Source organism: Arachis hypogaea, chromosome 14 (assembly GCF_003086295.3).
Source record: "Arachis hypogaea cultivar Tifrunner chromosome 14, arahy.Tifrunner.gnm2.J5K5, whole genome shotgun sequence".
Classification (NCBI taxonomy): Eukaryota; Viridiplantae; Streptophyta; class Magnoliopsida; order Fabales; family Fabaceae; genus Arachis; species Arachis hypogaea.
In genome coordinates, this window is record NC_092049.1 from 33,420,105 (window position 1) to 33,440,586 (window position 20,482).

Consider the following 20,482-nt stretch of genomic DNA (forward strand, 5'->3'; position numbering starts at 1 on the left):
GAGTTAAGATGCTTGCTTATACAAGACTAGTTGGTTAAGGGTTACAAGACTCAAGAAGCTAGAAGCACAAAAATGCTTGACAATGGAAAAAAATGAATGAAGAACAGAAAAAGAGAAATGAAGAAAACAAAGAACAAAGAATGAAAAGCTAGGTATCAATGACAAAATTTGGATATGTGTCTGTGGTGATTGATGTTAGGAGACATACTTGGGCTAGTAAATCCGAGGGGTGCTTCATCACCCGGTAACTTCAGTTAACTAACTCGGGATTATCGATTGAAAACTCACATTCAAGAGTAGCTCTATAACAGAACATTTAGCAACCCAAAGAGGTGCTGGACACCACTGTCCAAATAAAATTCCAATGTTATATGCCTGTGATTGAATGTGTTAAGGAGAGAGGCTTGAGTTAGTAAATCTTTAAGAGTGCTTCAACACTTAACAACTTAAACCAACTGGTTTGGGATTGTTGATTGAAAGCTTATGCTAAAGAGCTGCCTTAAGACAAGATTTTTAGCTCAATTGAAACAAAGGAAATTTGAAAAAAAGAGGGGAGAAAAGAGAAGCAGAGAAAATAATAATTTAAGGATTATGTGCTAAGGTATAGAAAAAGAGTCTAGTGAAATTAACCAACCTAGTATTCAAGCAAGCATTTTAACTATAGAAATTGGATTAGCCTTGATCAGTTGCACTAAACAAATGACTGCACAAACAAGGATGACACACTCCATGAAAGAAATTTTTCTCTATTAAGACATTAAATTCTTGCATCTTAAATTCTTTTGTCGAATTCTTTTATCTCTTGCTTGAGGACAAGCAACATTTTAAGTTTGGTGTTGTAATGCATTCGCATATTTGCTATATTAGTTAGTTAGTTTAGTTAGTTTTAGCTTAGTTTCATTCATTATCTTTGAAATAAACAAGCATTTTGATGGGTTATATCTCCATACATTCATATACCAAGAACTAGCTGAAATTTGGCATAATTCATGCAAATTCATGAAGTTTACAAATGAATGAGTATGAATGAATCTCTTGAAATTGATTGCATAGAATGGCAATACTTTGAGACAATTTCTTGGGTTAATGATAGGTAATGAAGCAAGAAGGCAATGGAGCAAGAAAGATTGGGGACATAGCAAGCTTGGCAAGGAGAAAGAGACTTGGGCATTGCTAACGTACATTATCACTTGAGTGTTTGGAAATAACGCCAAGTAGCCCTGGAAGGTGAATTTGAAGCCTCAAGCAAGTTGCCAACTTGAATTTACAATGGCGTATTTGAGGGGAACGCCAACAATCCAACGCTAGGCCAAGGAGAGCTCGAGCACATTGTCCACCTTTGGTAACAAGGGTGTGTTCCTTAGCAACGCCCACAACAACGCTAAGCTAAGGAGAGCTCGAGCACGTTGTCCACCTTTGGTAACAAGGGCGTGTTCCTTAGCAACACCCACAACAACGCAGCAAGCAACCTTGGAGGCAACCTCTAGACTCGAGCACGTTGTCCACCTTTGGTAACAAGAGCGTGTTTGAAGGCAACGCCAGCAACAACGCCAGGAGAAAGATTTTGGGCCAACCAAGAGCTCGAGCACGTTATCCACCATTGGTAACAAGGGCGTGTTCCTTAGCAACGCCCACAACAACGCAGGCAATCAAGATTTTGGGCCAAGGGAGAGCTCGAGGACGTTGTTGCCTTGAGGATGAACTGGCGTGTGCATCAACAACACCAGAAACAATGCTCAACAATACAAGGCAGCCCTGGAGACCCTGGAAAGTGATATTGGGCATTGCCAACTTGGAAGAACGGGTGCGTGTTCACCAACAACTCCAGCAAAGTTAGCAGCTTGACCTTACCCTCTTCAATGGAGCATAACTTGAGCTAGGAAGATCCAATTGAGATGATCCTAAGTGCATTGGAAAGAAGACATTCTGAGATTTACAATGATATATAATAGTCTATATTAAAGCAAAGGACTGAAGCTCAAAGTTTAGGCAACATCAAGCATGAAAAGTGAAGAGCCCCAACCATGGAAGCCTGACCTTGCCTCCTTCAAGGATGCATAACTTAAGCTACAAAGCTCAAAAGGAGGTAATTCCAGTGGCATTGGAAAGTAGACATCAAGAGCTTTCCAACCATATATCATAGTATGGGGTTGGCATTCATTTAAAGCTTCAAAAGCTGGCTTCATTTAGAGCTTCAGAATCTAAGCACGTTGGCAACGCTGGAAACAAGGGCGTGTTCACCAAAAACGGCTGTGATTTTGGCAAGTAGACCTTACCCTCTTCAATGGAGCATAACTTGAGCTACAGAAATTCAATTGAGGTGCTTTTAGTTGCGTTGGAAAGCTGATATTCATAGCTTTCCAACCATGTATAATAGTCTATATTAAAGCAGAAGATTGAAGCTCAAACCATAGGCAACTTTAAGCATCAAAAGTTGAGTCTAAGAAGGAAGAATGAGCCAAGTGTTTGGCAACTACTTGGGCAACAACGCCCAAGCACGAAGCCCCCAGCCCAGGAAATGCATTGGCACGTTGCCAACGTGCTCTGAACTGGCGTGTTTGCCAGTAACGCCCACTGGGCCAGAATTGAGGTGAATGAGCTCTGCTTTTCTCTGCTCTCTTCAAAGGCCAACAATTCCTCTAATGAGCCAGCCAAATCAACAAGGACAAAGCCCAAATTGCTAACCCAATTGATGAATCTCTAAATAGATCTTAGGACTAGTATAAATAGAGAAGGAGTTTGTACTTTAAAAGGACTTTTTTTTTACACTTAGATATTTTTACGATTACACTAGCAATTTTATTTTTATTGCATCTCACCCGTCTTCTATTTTATTTTTCTTGCAACTTTGAATTTCAGTTTTAAAGGAATATTTTTTCTTCTTCTTGATACTTCACTACTCTCAATTTAATGTCTATTTTTGCATTTGTTGTGGAATTTAGAGCTATGATTCACTAACCCCATTTTCATTAGGGGTAGGAGCTCTGTGTATTTGAATGAGTTGATAACTCTTCTCTTCCTTCTCAATTCAAGTGGTTCATCTAAGAGGAAACTCTTGCTCTTCAAAGATTCAATCACCATCGAGAGAGGGGTTGAATCTATATGAATTGTGTGATGAACTTGAGAAAGGAGTCACCTAATTCAGTTTAGAGTTCATCCTTTCATAATTTCCTTGATTAATACACTTTGGGTTGGTATGTGAGATGTAACCACCCTTGGTTGAGATTCTGGGAATTGTGTGGCTTGAAGGATTAGTTAATGAGCTTCATCTCTTCTCGTGAACAATTAGATCACGAGAGTGGCAATTGATTGTGTTGATGAGAAATTGAGTTACCAAGAGATTGGAATTATTCACAATCCGCCATGGATCTATACCCATGATTGAGAAGGGATTGAGTAACATCAATTCATGAGAATTCACATCTCTGATTCCTAATGATCTTTCCATCATTAATTCTCATTTCTTTTGCTCTTTAATCATTTCGAATACCCACTACCCAATTCCCTTCTACATTCTTGCAATTTATCATTCTGCTATTTACATTCTGCTCTAAATTTATTCGCAATTAAATTTCTGCACTTTATATTCCCGCACTCTACTTCCTTGTAATTTATCTTAAATGTCATTCAAGTTTCTTGCAATCTAAGTTTCCGTCATTTACTTTTAGTCATTTAATTTTCCTTCATGACTTTAGCTCTTTAAATTTCCTGTCATTTAATTCTTTGCAATTTCTTTCAAGTGTTCAAATCTCATGAATCAAAACAATGTCTGCTTAATTAGAATACCATTTAACTAAAGTTGCTTAATCCACCAATCTCCGTAGGATCGACCTCACTCCGGTGAGTTTTACTACTTGATACGATCTGGTATACTTGCCGGTTATACGTGAATTCTAATTTTCACGTATCAGCCGGCACGTTTAAACTACTCACCTCTTCTGGTTGAATTCTCGCAGGGACGGGAATCCGTGATGGAGTCTGTGCCCCCAAGGCGCGTGGCCTTCGCTCGTTATCAAAAACGTCCCCTCGATTCCCGCTCTGAGCATTTAATGCTCATTATGGCCGATTTGAAACCTGGGTAAAAAACCCATTTTGTCCCTGACTTTTGCGCTTTCCTGTGTTAGTTATTCTCTTGTATTCTCTCTTTAGTTCCTTATTCCTCCATACTACCTTCGATCGCTGCCTAAACCATCATTTCTCCTTCCTCTCAATTTTGATTACTGCAATTTTTGCTGCACTCTTCTTGGAATTCGTCCTTCTTTTCTCCATAATTTCCTAGTAAGCATTTGTTGCTTGTACCTTTATGAATGGCTATGGCTCTGGTTTTGCTTTTGCCATGATTGCGTTCTTTTCTCCTGTTTCTTGCATGCGTTTACTGCATCGTTGTTAGGTAGTTTACAGGGGGTTACCATTGGATTTGGCCTTTAATTAGTCCGATATTAGTGTATAGTAGGTTAGTGTACAGTAGGTAGTTTCTTGTTCCCCGGTATATCGACCTCCCGAGCTTAACTTTAAGTAGTACCCCACTGTAGGTATGGCACAGCGACTTATCCCGAGGGTTCCCATAGATTGCTATATCTGGGTTACTAATGCGAGCAAATTCATCGGTAAAGAATTCCTTCTCGGTAAAGGAGAAATGACCTCGCTGCAAGTATAGTTCTCAACCAACAAGTTATGCTCGATCAAAGTTTAAAATTTCTAATCTAAACCAAGAGTAATGAAACCTCGGGTCATTCTTCCTTGGAATGCAAATGAAATGTTACGCTTTCAGTTGTTAAGAGAACAAAAGGGGTTTTGTAATCAAAGAATAAAATATTAAAAGAACTAAGCAATAATAGAACTAGGAAATGACCAAAATTAGAATTAATGCAAGTAAGAAGAAGACAAGATCAAAACTTAGTGAAAATGCTATAAATACAATAAAGAGCCTGGACTTGGGAACGAGGATCCAAGGAATCCTATCATCTCCATAACCACAACTATGGTAATTATGATGAGTCAATCTCGCCTAGTCAACCCCAACCATCAAGGAGTAAGTCAAGCAAGCATAATTGCCTTAATCCATAAGTCCTAACCAACTTACCAAATAGTTGATAAAAAGCTAGCGTCAATGGAAACAAAAGTCAACTAACTACCCAAGAATTACAACTAAATGTCGGACATTATGAATCTAGTATCCTAGGAACTCAAACCACAAGCCAAGGTGGGAAAATCTACTCAAAACTTAAGGTTGGCATTTTTACAAACACCTTGTGTGCATAAAAGTAAAACATGGAAAATTGTGAAGTAAAATGGAAAACTATAACCAACTATCAACAAAACCAAACATAAACAAGCAATAAAACATGAAAGAAGCATGAAACATAAAATTCATTGATCAAAACTTCAAGAAACACAAAATTGCAAATATGAACAAGTAACTTGAACCAAAAGGAAATGAAAGTAAAAGTGCTTTAATTAAAGAGGAAATTGAGAGTACATACAATTGAAGAAGCAAAATTCAAAGTCAAACTTGCCATAAAATGCTACAATTGAAATTGCATAAACCCTAAGAGAGCAATGCTACACTACTCCTACTCTTACTCCTATGGAAGCTTCCTAATACTAAGAAAAACTAAACTAAAACCTAATGTAAGCTAATGTGTCCCCCATTCATAAGTGATGAATTCTCCTTCATACAGCACTCTAAAACAGCATTCCAGCCTTCCAAAATAGGCCAAAAGGCCTCCAAATTTGCGCAGCACATGTCTCATTAATGAAATCACGTGCAGGGACCTGTGCGAACGCACAGACGCGTGCATCTGCACACTCGGCTGAAAATTGACCTGTGCGTACGCACAGGTGCTTGTGTGCACGCACAGATGGAAATTCTCGCTTGTGCGTGCGCACGCGGGGCTGTGCACACGCACACTTCGCTGTGTGTGCTTTTCCTTGTTTTCTTCATGTTTTCTCCCTTGTACATGCTTTCTCCCACTTTTAGCCATCCATTCTTGCCTCTAAGGCCTGAAATCACTCACAAACCATATCACGGCATCGAATGACATAAAAGTGGAATTAAAAATCACTAATCTAAGCATTAAAACACATGTTTTCACATTTATAATCAAATTAGGGATCAAACACAAAAGTATGCTATTTTGGTGCTTAACTGTGAGCTCATGTGCTAGAATCCATCCAAATTGAGTCAAAATATACCATCAAATATGGACTCATCAGTTACCTCCGATGTTAAAGATACAACTTTTAAGATAACCGTTGCGGAGCTGCAGGAGTTCCGGAACTTCGATCTACTTTGTGGGGGTGGTCCTGAAGAGGAGCATTACAACACGTTTATTCCTGGGGATCAGGAACGCATCTGCCACATTAACATGAACACTCCCCAGGTTGTTGACTGAATGTGGGTATACAAACCCATGTTCACTAACTTGGGCGTTCGGCTTCCCTTCTCCCCCTTTGTTGTTTCCCTCTTGAACCGATGTGACGTGACACCATCCCAGTTACATCCAAACAGTTGGGCCTCCATTCGCTGCTTCAAGATGGTATGTGATTACTTGGAGCTGCCGATATCGGTGGAAGTCTTCCTATATTTCTTCCTATTGACCAATCCTTCCAAAGAAGGGAAATATAAAAAGGGATACATGTCGTTTTGAGCTGTGCAGGGTCAACGGATCTTCGGGTTATTCGAAGATTCCTTTCACGGCTTCAAAAAAAAGTATTTGAAGGTATGGGCCGCTGAGGGTTGTCATCCCTTCTGGCTAACCCTGGAGGGGGAACGGTGTATCCCGACCTACTGGAGTTTTAGTGCTGGGTCAAATTGGTTAACAAAGAGTACTTACAAGGGTTTGAGCCAGCAAAACCGAGATATCACCGACATCTTGTTGGCTATTTTTGGCAAGAATAACCTCAACCGCCCATCTACTGATGGGTGATTGTGAAATGGGTAGAAGTTATGTGGGTGAGTCATCGGGTTGTCCACCAAGTTTTTAATATTTTTGGGCTTGTGTATTTGCTTGGTATAACGTAGTGTTTTCCTTTATTGTTTCAGTGTCCATGGCTGCTAAGAAGGTCGGACTTAGTAACTTGATGGCCCAGTTCCTTCCAGGGAACAGCAACGACAGCTTCGAAACCCACTCGGCCGAGGCTCCACCTTCCCCCACTCCCGAGGTTCAATTGGGTCCCCCTCCTCAGGAAACCACCGGTACCAGCGCAGGTGCGATTCCCAGCACCGGTGTGATCCTCCCTTGCGAGGAGGTACCCAAGGACGAAGTGGATCCCGACCTAACCATTGTTGAGAACCCTAAAAAGAGGATGACGACGTCTAGCCCAGAGGGAGCGCTCACCGTAATGGAGAAGAATTTCGATGATTGGGGGTTTATTGACTCCCAGCTTTTCCTAGGTACCGACGACTTCTTCCATGGCAGGGATTTGCCCTCTCAGGCTAGATGGGTTTACCGCTGCATGCTCTTCACTGTGACCATCGCGAGGAAGGCAAAACCCGTTCTAGCCCAGGCTGGGATGCTAGATGGCAAGTACGCTCGTCTCTATGGGAGATCGGCAGACTGAAAGCTGAAATGAAGACTACCAAGGTCAAGTTGGTGGACACAGAAGAGAAGCTGAAGGTTTTTGACGGTACAGTGGCCCGCCTTGCCAACCGGGAGTTGACCCTAGAGAGCCAGCTTGGCGCCACATTAGGTCGAGCGGCTACGGCGGAGGCCAATGTTGCTGACTTAGAGAAAAAGCTGGCCAAGGCAGTCGCATCAGCAGGTACTGACAAGCCTGAAGTTGCAGGCTTGAAAGGGGAGGTTGCCAGCTTGAAGAAGAAGAATAAGAGACTGTTAAGAATGCTCGTGAGGTGATTTTGGGCACCGAGGTGGCGATCAAGATGCAGGTCAGGCCGCTGTCTCCCGACTTTGACACCTCTGCTATTGGGGCTTTCAAGACTATCCAAGACGGCAAGATAGTCAATATTTCAAAGAAGTAACTTGTAATTTATTGTATATTTTTGTTGACTGGGCTGCCGAGGCGCCTTCTTTTGTGAGTCATTCGTCGTTTGACTTTGAACTGTTTATTTTGTCGTGAACGAATACTTAATAGGCCGATGTGGTGCCTTTGAAAAATATTTATTGCTTGGTCGCTCGGTCGGTCAGGCCAAAAATTGTGGATTATTTTGTATCTGTTAGTTGGATTTGATCAGGTCTCCGGGGTGATCAATCCTAGGAAACCACCAAGGCAAAAAGCTGTATACGGAACAACTTGAAGCATAACTTGTTAACAATTGCGAAATAGTGTAGTGACATATAAATGTTCACGGAATTCATGAGAACATAATATCTAGAAAAACAAAGAATAAACAACGTATGCAAATATCATAAAATAAAGGTAAGTAGGACAAGGGAAAAATCCAACAAGCCACGGCGTCACCTCCTAGGAGTAGAACCTTCTCAAATTTGCTGCATTCCAGGTTCTCGGTATCTCGCACCCGATGAGCCGTTCCAGCTTATAAGCTCCCTTACCAAGGGCTTCCCTTACCCTATATGCACCTTCTTAATTTGCTGCCAGCTTGCCTTCCCCAGCTGTTGGCAATCCGATGTTGTTGCGCCGCAGCACCAAGTCACCTTGTTCAAAACTTCTGTTCCGCACCCTGCCGTTGTACCTCAGAGCTATTATCTGCTTCAAAGCAACTTCTGACAAGTGGGCTTCTTCTCTTGTCTCATCAATCAAGTCTTTCTCCATTGCTTCCACGACACCACCGAGGAGTAATCTTGGAATGGGTGACGAATGGATTTTGACGGTTTAGAATTTCACAAATGAAATCTCGTTGAAGTATAGTTTCTAAACCAACAATAATCCTTTCATGCAAAAATTTGTTTGTCACAAGTACAAACCCCTAAAATCTATAAACCGAAGTATTTAAACCTCGGGTCGTCTCTCAAAGGACTTGCAGGGTAGTGTTCTTGTTATTGGTTATGGACTTGTTTATTTTGGGGTTTTGGATGAGGAATGTGAATAGTAAATGGTAGGAAAACTTTATTCACAAAATGGTCTTGGCAAGGTTTGGTTGTCAAGGGTCTTCATCATTATCACTAGCCACAAGTATGGTAGTTGCAAGGATTAATCCCACTTAGTCATCCTTAAATCGATTAACAAAGGAAAGTCAAGTGAGTTATATCAATCCTAGTCCATAAGTCCTAGCTTTCCACTAATTGGATTAATGAAGGCTAGAGTTAATGGCTATCAACTATCAATCAATTGGACACTAGTGACTCAAGAAATCCTAAGTTACCTTCTCAAGCCAAGAACATAAAATTCTAGTCTAACATTCTTCCAAGCATTTAATCAAACACTTGGAAGGCACAAAAGAAAAGTATAGTCAATCACAACAAGAATGAATTCTAACTACAATTGAATGTAAAGAATTAACAACAACAATCAAGGAAATCACAATTATCATGAATTACCTCAAATTGCATTTATTGAAAGAAAATAAAGAGGACAAGAGTATCTCAATTACAAAACCTAGAAACAAAATAAGAGAAATTACAACAAGAGAATAGGGATAGAGAGAAGAACCAAAGTGTAGCAATCATCAATTGAAGGTAGAAGTAGAAGGAGACTTGAATTAAACCTAGAACTATGAGATCCTAATCAAACCCTAATTCCTAATCCTAATTCTAGAGAGAAGAGAGAGCTTCTCTCTCTAACTCTAACTACTTCTAAAACTAAACTATGACTAATGATTAAAGTATGTAAAGTATGTTGATTCCCCTTCAATCCTTGGCTTAAATAGCATTAGAAATGAGTTGGATTGGGCCCACAAGGCTTCTAAAATCGCTGGCCACGTTTTGCTTTAAGTGAACCAGGTGGCAGCAACGGCACGTGCGCGTACTATGCGCGTACGCGTCACCATGCGCGGTTCAACCATAGCAAATCTTATATCGTTTCGAAGCCCCGGATGTTAGCTTTCCAACCCAACTGAAACCGCATCATTTGGACCTCTGTAGCTCAAGTTATGGTCGATTAAGTGCGAAGAGGTCGCTTGACAGCTTTCCGGTTCTTCCATTTCTTCATGAGTTCTCCAACTTTTCATGCTTTCTTTCTTCATTCCCTTGATCCAATCTTTGCCTCCTAAACCTTAAATCACTTAACAAACATATCAAGGCATCTAATAGAATCAAGGTGAATTAAATTTAGCTATTTTGAGTCCTAAAAAGCATGTTTTCACATTCAAGCACAATTAAAGGAGAATATACAAAACCATGCTATTTCTTGAATAAATATGGGTAAAAGGTGATAAAATCCCCAAAAATCAATACAAGATAAACCCTACAAATGGGGTTTGTCAACCTTCCCACACTTAAACCAAGCATGTCCTCATGCTTAAACCAAGAATGAAGTAAGGGTATGGCATTTATTCAATGGAAACTAACTAAATGCAATCTACCTATATGCAACTATCTAAATGAATGCAAGTGCTTGGTCAAAATAAATCAATTCCCAAGAAACATATATGCACAAGGGCTAAGGACTAGCAACTCTAATCCACAATTGAATTGAGTTATTAAATATTTTTTTACAAACTTGCATGAAGAATGATGATCATAGGTGAAAACATGTAATTGAGCATCAAACCCTCACCGGATGTGTTTGCACTCTATTCGCTCAAGTGTTTAGGGTTGATTCACTCAATTCTCCTCTATTTCATGCTTTCCACGATTTGTTTTTCTTCTAACAATCAACATTTATTTCATGCATGCATACAAGTATCATGAGGTCTTTTCATTGGTTGTAATGGGGCTAGGGTCAAGGTAGGATGCATATTTGGTCAAGTGAGCTTGAAATTTGAATCTTTGATAAGTTTAAACTTCCCACCTAACCTATGACATCCTATACAATTAAGTTCTAATCTAGCTACCCATTTTTCACCTTTTCACATACTCATGCATTTTCTTTTCATTTCACAACTCATATGCATTGATCTTATTGAGCTTCACCTTGGGGCATTTTGTCCCCTTTTTATTTCTTTCTTTTTCGTTTTCTTTCTTTTTCCATTTTTTTCTATACTTTTCATATATTTTTTTTTTGTTTTTCTCATTTTTTCTTTCTTTCAAACTATATACAAGAGTACCAATGCATAAGGTCTATACATTTAATCAATACATGAGCATGTACCCAATTCCCAATATTTACAATAATAATACAAAACTACCCTTTTATTCACCCAATGTCCCAAGGTTCCCACACTTGAATGATACACACACTCTAGCCTAAGCTAATCAAAGATCCAAATAAGGACATTTATTGTTTTTCGCTTTAAGGCTTGTAATGTGCTAAATTAAGAACAAGTGGGTTAATCGTAGGCTCAAATTTGGCTAACAAAGGAAGATTGAAGGTAAGGCCATTTGGGTGAGTGAGCTAATGAAATGATGGCCTCAATCACATAAATGCATGAATACACAAAATAATAGACATAAAGAATCAAACAAATCAAAGATTACAATCATAGAAAGAGAATAATGCACACAAGAAGAAAAAATAAGTGGTTATAAGATGTAACCACACCGTTAGGCTCAAATCTCACAAGCTTGTGTTCTTAGCTCAAAACATGTTCCACAATATATATAATTCAAGCAAGTTCTATGAAAAGTTTTCACTCAAATCAATTGACATGCCCTATAGATAGAAATCTTGAAAAATTCTCATTATCTTGACTAAGCTTATTGTGTATACATATGCAAAAATAAGAAAATGCAAGTAAAAATCCTAAAATCCTAAAATGAAATGCAAAAGTGTTGGGATTAGAAATTTGTCACCCAAAATCGCCGACCGGTCGGACGACCTCCCCACACTTAAAAGTTTGCACCGTCCTCGGTGTACTCAAAGATGAGCAAGGGGGTACGGCGACTCTCCGGATTGCTGCGTGTTCTTAGTCTTGCTTCCATATTCGCTTGTGGTGCATTTATCATGAAAAACAAAAATACAACACCATAAGATGAGAAGATATAAAAGCAAGAAAGCATACATTGTTGGAATGAGGTAAATCACTAGAATTGAGTGAGTGAATTAGTGTGACATTAAGAAATATTAGGTGTGTGAATTCTAAATTGCGCGGTTTAGAATACACATTAGCATAAAAGCTATGTCACAAAAGAAGCATGCACTTCACTTATCCTAGTGTGCTTGAGATGCTTTAAGTAAGCTTGTAAGGTAAGACAAGCATTAGAGAAGCATGAAAGCATTCAAGTCAAACATATGGATGGATATAATCATGAAATACAATGCATTAAGGTAAATGCTCAACATTATCCATCAAGAGATTGCCTAATCAAAGAATACGGTTCAAATCACATGGTGGCTAGCTACAACATGCAATTCAAAAGAGTTATAAGCTCGAAGACAATTCTCATCACTTGGTATTTTTCAAAAGGTAAGCATGAAGAACTCAAAACCAAGTAACAAAATATAACCTCAATCATAGAATCCAACAAAGATTATCTAAAAACATTCATGCTAAAATAGCATTTAGGCAATAAGGGATATAGCAATGTATAGTAAACAAAGTCAATACTCCAACACTTATGATGAAAAGAGAGAAAATAAAATGAAAACTAAACTAAAACTAACTAATCAACTAACTAACTAACTAACTAACTAACAACCAACTAAAATAAATGGTTATCGATGGTGTTTGGAAGTGTTGGATGAGGGGTAGAAGAAGGGAAGAAGAAAGGGGAAGGAAAGAAATAGAAAGAGGAGAAGAAAAGAAATGTGTTGAAGGAAGATCATCGGCGCGTACGCACGCATGGAGCACGCGCACGGATGGTGGTGCAATGGATGCGACGCGTACGCGTACATGGTGCGTCGGCATCGATGGCTTATTTCGAGAGTGACGCGTACGCGTCATGTGCGCGTACGCGCGAGTTGGTTTGTGCGAAAGGCACAGTGCTAGCGCAGCTGAGGCACAACTCTCGGGTCAATGTATGGAGGAATGAAATTTTGCAATCCACGCGTACGCGTACATGGCGCACGCGCGTGGATGGTCGAAAACACTTGATGCACGCGTACGCGCACGGTGCGCATACGCGTGGATGGTGCTCTGTTTTTCAAAAAAAAATTTTCTATGTTTTTGCACCAATCCAAGCATTCTAAACCTCCAAACAGCTACCAAAATACCATAAAACCTTATTTAACCTACTAGACTACCAAATATACTCAACAAAATCAATCAAAACATGAATTTAAACTAATTTTACCAATATATACAAAAGAGAAAAAGGAAAGATATTACCATGGTGGGGTGTCTCCCACCTAGCACTTTTGTTTATTGTCCTTAAGTTGGACTTATGGGGAGCTCCTCTCAAGGTGGCTTGTGCTTGAAGCTATCCTTGAACATCCACCAATGCTTGAATCTCCAATAAGCTCCATTCGTCAATTTTAATATCTTCAAGCCTTGATGGAATTCTTCACAAACCATGGGCTCCCAAAATTGATCCTCATGTATTCCCGGATCCCATATCTTATTTCCACACCCATCTTCAAGTTGATTATCGTTATTCCATTTGGGTGGCATGACCTTAGGATTCTCAATAAAGTGACCAAACATTCTCCTAGACCCAAACAATCTAGCTCTACACCAAACCTTGCAATTAAGCTTTGAACATGCAACCATAATGAGCCTAGAATAATGTTTCCAACCACTAGCCATTTCCTTTTTGCTTTTAAAGCCACAAATATGTCTAAGTTGACCATCCGTCTCAAGCAAACCATATTCAAAGGGAATAATAAAGCTTGAGTATAAGGAATTTACCCACTTGAATGAAAGAATGGATGGTGGTGGCTGGGGGAGAGGTATCTTCAATGTGCTAGCAAGCTTTACTCCCTTGTGTTCTTCCTTGTTAATCTCCACCTCTTCATAAGCTTCTTCACTTCCAATCCTTTGTTTATCAATTTCATCTAACTCTTTCCCATCACTCAAATCATAAATGGGAGGTTGAGAGAAATCTACCTCCACATTGCTTTCTATCTCATTGGGAGAAGGTTCTTCAAATTCAAAGGATTCACCACCAAGATGGTTGGATGTATGATCTTCATCACCAAGGGAACTCAATTCTTGATTCATTCCTTCCAAGTCTTCATTCAAAAATTGTTTTGGAGGTTGTGCACTTTCCTCCTCGACATCAAATTCAATCTTCTTGGATGGATTTTCTATGATTTTAACTTCCCATGGAGGTTCCGCATCTCCTAGGTCTTCAACCACTTCTTCCTCTTCTTCAATGATCATAGGCTCCTCCAATTGTTCTAATACAAAGTGGCATCCCTCATCACCCACCGGGGTTTCCAATCCCTCCTTTATGCTATGCTCTTTAACTAATTCTCCACATGTGACCCTGGGAGTGCTTTGAGTGCTCAAGCATTGGGAGACTAAAATGCTTACTACCTTGGTCAAGGTAGCCACAAATTCTATTGTCTTCTTTTGCATTTCTTCTTGCCCTTGAAGTATAAGGCTAAGGTTTTCATCAATTGAGGATTGGAGTGGATAAGAGGGTTCAATGTCTTGGAGAAAGGGTTCATGATAGGAAGGTGGTTCTTCTTGACAAGGTGGTGGTGTATAGTGAGGTGGTTCTTGGGAGCATTGATATTGGAATGGTGGTGGTTCTATGTATGGCTCATATGGTTCAAAAGGTGGTTGGTATGGTGGGTAAGGATCATGGTCATATGGAGGTGTTTGGTGAAAAGAAGCTTCTGAGTATGGTTGAGGGCTATGTTGAGGATATGGTTCATAGGCATATGGTGGTGGTTCTTGGAAATCACAAGGGGAGTCACCATAGCCATTGGATTGATATGCATCATAGAATGGCTCTTCTTCATAGTGCATTGGTGGAGGTTGTTGCCATGAAGATTGATCATATGCATATGGCTCCTTCCACCTTTGGTCATCCCATTCTTGATACACATCTTCATTATAGTCCTCATTTCCTACAACATGTTGATAACCAAACTCATAGCCAAGGTGAGAATTCATGATAGCAAGAAGAAAATGAAAACAAAATCAAATAAGAAGCAAGAAAATTAAATTCTAAAACTAGCAAGAGCTAACAAAAGCAAACATATTCACAATATTCACATATATACAATAACCAATAACATAACACCATTGCAAATCCCCGGCAACGGCGCCATTTTGACGAATGGATTTTGACGGTTTAGAATTTCACAAATGAAATCTCGTTGAAGTATAGTCTCTAAACCAACAATAATCCTTTCATGCAAAAATTTGTTTGTCACAAGTACAAACCCCTAAAATCTATAAACCGAAGTATTTAAACCTCGGGTCGTCTCTCAAAGGACTTGCAGGGTAGTGTTCTTGTTATTGGTTATGGACTTGTTTATTTTGGGGTTTTGGATGAGGAATGTGAATAGTAAATGGTAGGAAAACTTTATTCACAAAATGGTCTTGGCAAGGTTTGGTTGTCAAGGGTCTTCATCATTATCACTAGCCACAAGTATGGTAGTTGCAAGGATTAATCCCACTTAGTCATCCTTAAATCGATTAACAAAGGAAAGTCAAGTGAGTTATATCAATCCTAGTCCATAAGTCCTAGCTTTCCACTAATTGGATTAATGAAGGCTAGAGTTAATGGCTATCAACTATCAATCAATTGGACACTAGTGACTCAAGAAATCCTAAGTTACCTTCTCAAGCCAAGAACATAAAATTCTAGTCTAACATTCTTCCAAGCATTTAATCAAACACTTGGAAGGCACAAAAGAAAAGTATAGTCAATCACAACAAGAATGAATTCTAACTACAATTGAATGTAAAGAATTAACAACAACAATCAAGGAAATCACAATTATCATGAATTACCTCAAATTGCATTTATTGAAAGAAAATAAAGAGGACAAGAGTATCTCAATTACAAAACCTAGAAACAAAATAAGAGAAATTACAACAAGAGAATAGGGATAGAGAGAAGAACCAAAGTGTAGCAATCATCAATTGAAGGTAGAAGTAGAAGGAGACTTGAATTAAACCTAGAACTATGAGATCCTAATCAAACCCTAATTCCTAATCCTAATTCTAGAGAGAAGAGAGAGCTTCTCTCTCTAACTCTAACTACTTCTAAAACTAAACTATGACTAATGATTAAAGTATGTAAAGTATGTTGATTCCCCTTCAATCCTTGGCTTAAATAGCATTAGAAATGAGTTGGATTGGGCCCACAAGGCTTCTAAAATCGCTGGCCACGTTTTGCTTTAAGTGAACCAGGTGGCAGCAACGGCACGTGCGCGTACTATGCGCGTACGCGTCACCATGCGCGGTTCAACCATAGCAAATCTTATATCGTTTCGAAGCCCCGGATGTTAGCTTTCCAACCCAACTGGAACCGCATCATTTGGACCTCTGTAGCTCAAGTTATGGTCGATTAAGTGCGAAGAGGTCGGCTTGACAGCTTTCCGGTTCTTCCATTTCTTCATGAGTTCTCCAACTTTTCATGCTTTCTTTCTTCATTCCCTTGATCCAATCTTTGCTTCCTAAACCTTAAATCACTTAACAAACATATCAAGGCATCTAATAGAATCAAGGTGAATTAAATTTAGCTATTTTGAGTCCTAAAAAGCATGTTTTCACATTCAAGCACAATTAAAGGAGAATATACAAAACCATGCTATTTCTTGAATAAATATGGGTAAAAGGTGATAAAATCCCCAAAAATCAATACAAGATAAACCCTACAAATGGGGTTTGTCAATGGGCTCCCCAATCTCCACAGGAATTACCACGTCAACTCCATAGGTGAGCCGAAAAGGTGTTTCTCCTATAGAGGATTGTGGTGTCGTCCTGTAGGACCACAAGAACAAGGCAAGCTCGTCTTCCCAAGAACCCTTCTTCTGATCTAGTCACTTTTTCAAGCCTTTGGGGATGATTTTGTTTGTGGCTTCTACCTGACCGTTGCTCTGCGGGTGCTCGACCGAGGAGAACCTTTGTTTAACTCCTAGCCCTGAAAGGAACTCGCCAAACTTCTTGTCCGCGAACTGCGTCCCATTGTCCGAGACCACAACTTCCAAGATTCCCAACCTGGAAACCACTTGCTTTCACATGAACTTTCAGCAATTTGCCGACAATATACTAGCCAATCTTTCTGCCTCAACCCATTTGGTGTAGTAATCGATGGCTACAATTAAATACTTAACTTAGTTGGGACCGACTGGGAACAGACCTAGGAGGTCAATTCCCCACTGCTGGGGACTTGTGGAAGTTAGCATTCGGCTGGCATTTTCTGCATCTTTTTACGAATTCTTGTGCATCCGACATCATTGAGGACCAATAATATCCAGCTCTAACAAGCTTCCTGGCCAGTGCTTTCCCCTCAATATGGTGGCCGCAGCACCCTTCATGAACTTCGCTCAAGACGTAGTCCGCCTGGTCGAGGCGTAGGAACTTCTGCAAAGGCTGATTGAGCCCTCGCTTATACAGCTGGCCGCATATTACTACATACTTGGCCGCCTCCCTTTTTATCGTCGTTGCTCCCTTCTCGTTCCTGGGGAGTTGGCCGCCTTCCAAGAAATGGAGAATTGGGGTCTATCCATGAGAGGGGGGGTTCATTTCTTGTGTCACACACAGCACACAGGATTACCGATGGCTCCTTTACTAATCCCTGAATCAAAGATCGGTTCCCCGCACCTGGCTTCGTACTCGCTAATTTTGACAAGAGGTCGGCGCTGCCATTCCTCTCCCTTGGCACATGCCGAATCGTGACTTCTTCAAAATCTTTACACAACATTTTCACCATTTTCAGGTACTTCTGGAGTAGGGAGTCTCTAGCTTGGTAGGTCACGTTGACTTGGAAGTCACAATTTGAGAATCGCTATTGACCTCAATTCGCGAAGCCTCGACCTCTTTGGCTAGAAGCAGGCCTCCTATCAAGGCTTCGTACTCCGCCTGGTTGTTAGACACAGGAAAGTCAAACTTGATTGATTGCTCGTAAATCATCTTAGACGAGCTTTCAAGGATTACTCCAGCCCCTCTGAACGCTTGATTGGAGGCCACGCCAACGTGGAGCTTCCACCGTGTGATTGGGTTCCCGGGGGAATCACCAATTACCTCAACCATTAAATCTACCATTGCCTGGGACTTGATCGCGTGCCTGGGTTCATACTGTAAGTCGTATTGAGACAGCTCAATCACCCATGTCATCATGCGACCTGCTAGGTCGGGCTTTTGTAAAACCTGACGAATGGCTTGGTCGGTTCTCACTGTGATCGGGTGCCCTTGGAAGTATTGTCTCAGCCTCTGGGATGAGATTAGCAGAGTATAAGCCAGCTTCTCCAGCTTGGTGTATCTTAGCTCTGCTCCTTGGAGGACCTTGCTGACGAAGTAGATCAGCTGTTGAATCTTGTCTTCTTCCCGGATGAGGACAGCCGCCATAGCTTGGTCCGTTACCGCTAAATACAGAAACAAAACCTCACCTTCTTTTGGCTTGCCGAGGACAGGGGATGTCACAATCTGAAAAGGTTCACCCAGTTAAAGTTTTTGTGGCCTTATTGTATCCGGTGGTAATACTGAAAAACAACGTGCTTAGGGTCACGGCCAAGACTCTGAAAGCCGTGTTCAAGAATAAAAAATAACTGAACTAGGAGAGTCAATAATATCATCTGGATTCTAGGTTCCTAAATATACCAATCATTCTGAGTTTCAATGGATAGTGAGATGCCAAAACTATTCAGAAGCAAAAAGCTACTAAGTTCCACTAATCTAATTGTAACTAAGCTTCATTTGAAACATAGAGATTTATTGTATCTTAATTTTATTTTCTATCCTACTGTGTTTTTAGTTGCTTGGGGACAAGCAACGGTTTAAGTTTGGTGTTGTGATGAGCGGATATTTTATATGCTTTTTAGCATCATTTTCATATAGTTTTTAGTATGTTTTATTTAGTTTTTATTAAGTTTTTATAGGGTTTAGAGCTAAATTCACATTTTTGGATTCTACTATGAGTTTTTGTGTTTTTTTACAATTTCAAGTATTTTCTGGCTGAAATTGAGGAGCTGGAGCAGAAGTCTGATTCAGAGACAGAGAAAGCACTGCAGATGTTGTCTGGATTTGACCTCCTTTCATTCGGAAGAGCTTTTCTGGAGCTACAGAAGTCCAAATGGCGCGCTCTCAATGGCTATGAAAATTTGACTTCCAGAGCTTTCCAGCAATATATAATATTTCATACTGTACTTCGGATTAGAAGGCCCAAAACTGGCGTTTAACGCCAGCTTCTTGCCCCCTTCCAGGTGTCCAGCACCCACAGAGCAGAGATCAGCTTCTAAACACCCAAAGAGGACCTGCTAGCTGGCGTTCCATGCCCTCAGAGACCTCATAGCACGTAGGTCTCATCAAAACTTAGCCCAAACACTCACCAAGTAGGCCCCAGAAGTAGATTTTAGCACTAAATAAACTGTTTTATCCCTACTAGTCATCTGTTTAGTATTTAAAGTGTATTTTGCATAATCATTAGGGACATCACACATATCATACACCATATTCATGTTTATCTTTGTATTTTACTTCAGTATGAGTTTCTAAACCTCCTAGGTTGAGGGGAGGAGCCTTGCTGAGTCCTATGAATTAATAAAAGTATTACTATTTTTTCTTCGATCCGTGTTTGATTAATTCTAAGATGTATATCCGATCTTCATCATGGTGAATAGGATGATCTGACAAATTAGCTCTGTTCATCACATTAAGATGAACGTGCCTGACGAACACCCGCGTCTACTTGGGTTCAGAATGCGTCTTTCATCGGACATGGACGAACCAACAGCTATGTTTCTACATCTCTCAGACGGCTAATCTACGATTTTGTTGGGGACTTTTTGAGACATCAGTTCAGCCAATTTTAGGGGAGATTAAGGTCTCTGTGGTAGAGGCTAGAACCCAAGGTACAGCATTCTCTGATCCGGAAGATCTGACCTTGTCTGTGGTGTTTTGAGTAGGATAATTAAGGAGAATGAACTGTACGAGCTTCACCCTCAATCAGAATGGATCCGCACTAAACCTGGTGTTCAGATCTGGAGTAGTATTGGCAGCTGCTCAAACAGTGCCAATCACATACAGCCTGCCATTGAATAAATCACTCACAAGCAAGGAGAGCAGTAATACCAGAGTTAATTCAGAAAGACTGATAAACCATTATTTTATGATTTATCTTGTGTTTAATTGTGTGGTTTTATCAAGTCTTCACCCACTTATTCATATGATTAGCATGATATTACAAGTCCTTCCCAAAATTGTTCCATGGTTGAAAACTTGCTTCCTAAAGATCTTTTAATTGTATATTTTTATTCTCCTTTATACCATTCGATGCCGTGATCTGTATGTTAAGTGTTTCAGGCTTCATAGGGCAGGAATGGCTTAGAGAATGGAGAGGAAGCTGACAAAAAATGGAAGAAACACAAGAAATTGAGGAGATGACCAGCGCGAAATGGAGGAATC

At 40.1% G+C, this 20,482-nt stretch overlaps 1 protein-coding gene across 1 annotated transcript; it reads right to left on the reverse strand.

Moving 5' to 3' along the window:
- Nucleotides 1-16,987: 16,987 nt before the first annotated feature.
- On the reverse strand, nucleotides 16,988-17,792 carry LOC140178566 (uncharacterized). Its single transcript, XM_072215755.1, has 3 exons — nucleotides 17,499-17,792; nucleotides 17,294-17,443; nucleotides 16,988-17,077 (listed from the first exon to the last, which is right to left on the reverse strand). The coding sequence occupies exons 1-3, from the start codon at nucleotides 17,790-17,792 to the stop codon at nucleotides 16,988-16,990; spliced, it is 534 nt and encodes a 177-aa protein (XP_072071856.1).
- Nucleotides 17,793-20,482: the final 2,690 nt, after the last annotated feature.

What these genes read in the sequence shown, in the direction of transcription:
- LOC140178566 (XM_072215755.1), bottom strand. Translation starts at nt 17,792, where the DNA reads ATGGTGAAAATGTTGTGTAAAGATTTTGAAGAAGTCACGATTCGGCAT. An exon ending in ATAAAAAGGGAGGCGGCCAA is followed by an intron (nt 17,444 to 17,498) that starts GTATGTAGTAAT and finishes CAGCCTTTGCAG; the next exon opens with AAGTTCCTACGCCTCGACCA. An exon ending in TGTCGGATGCACAAGAATTC is followed by an intron (nt 17,078 to 17,293) that starts GTAAAAAGATGC and finishes AGTGGTTTCCAG; the next exon opens with GTTGGGAATCTTGGAAGTTG.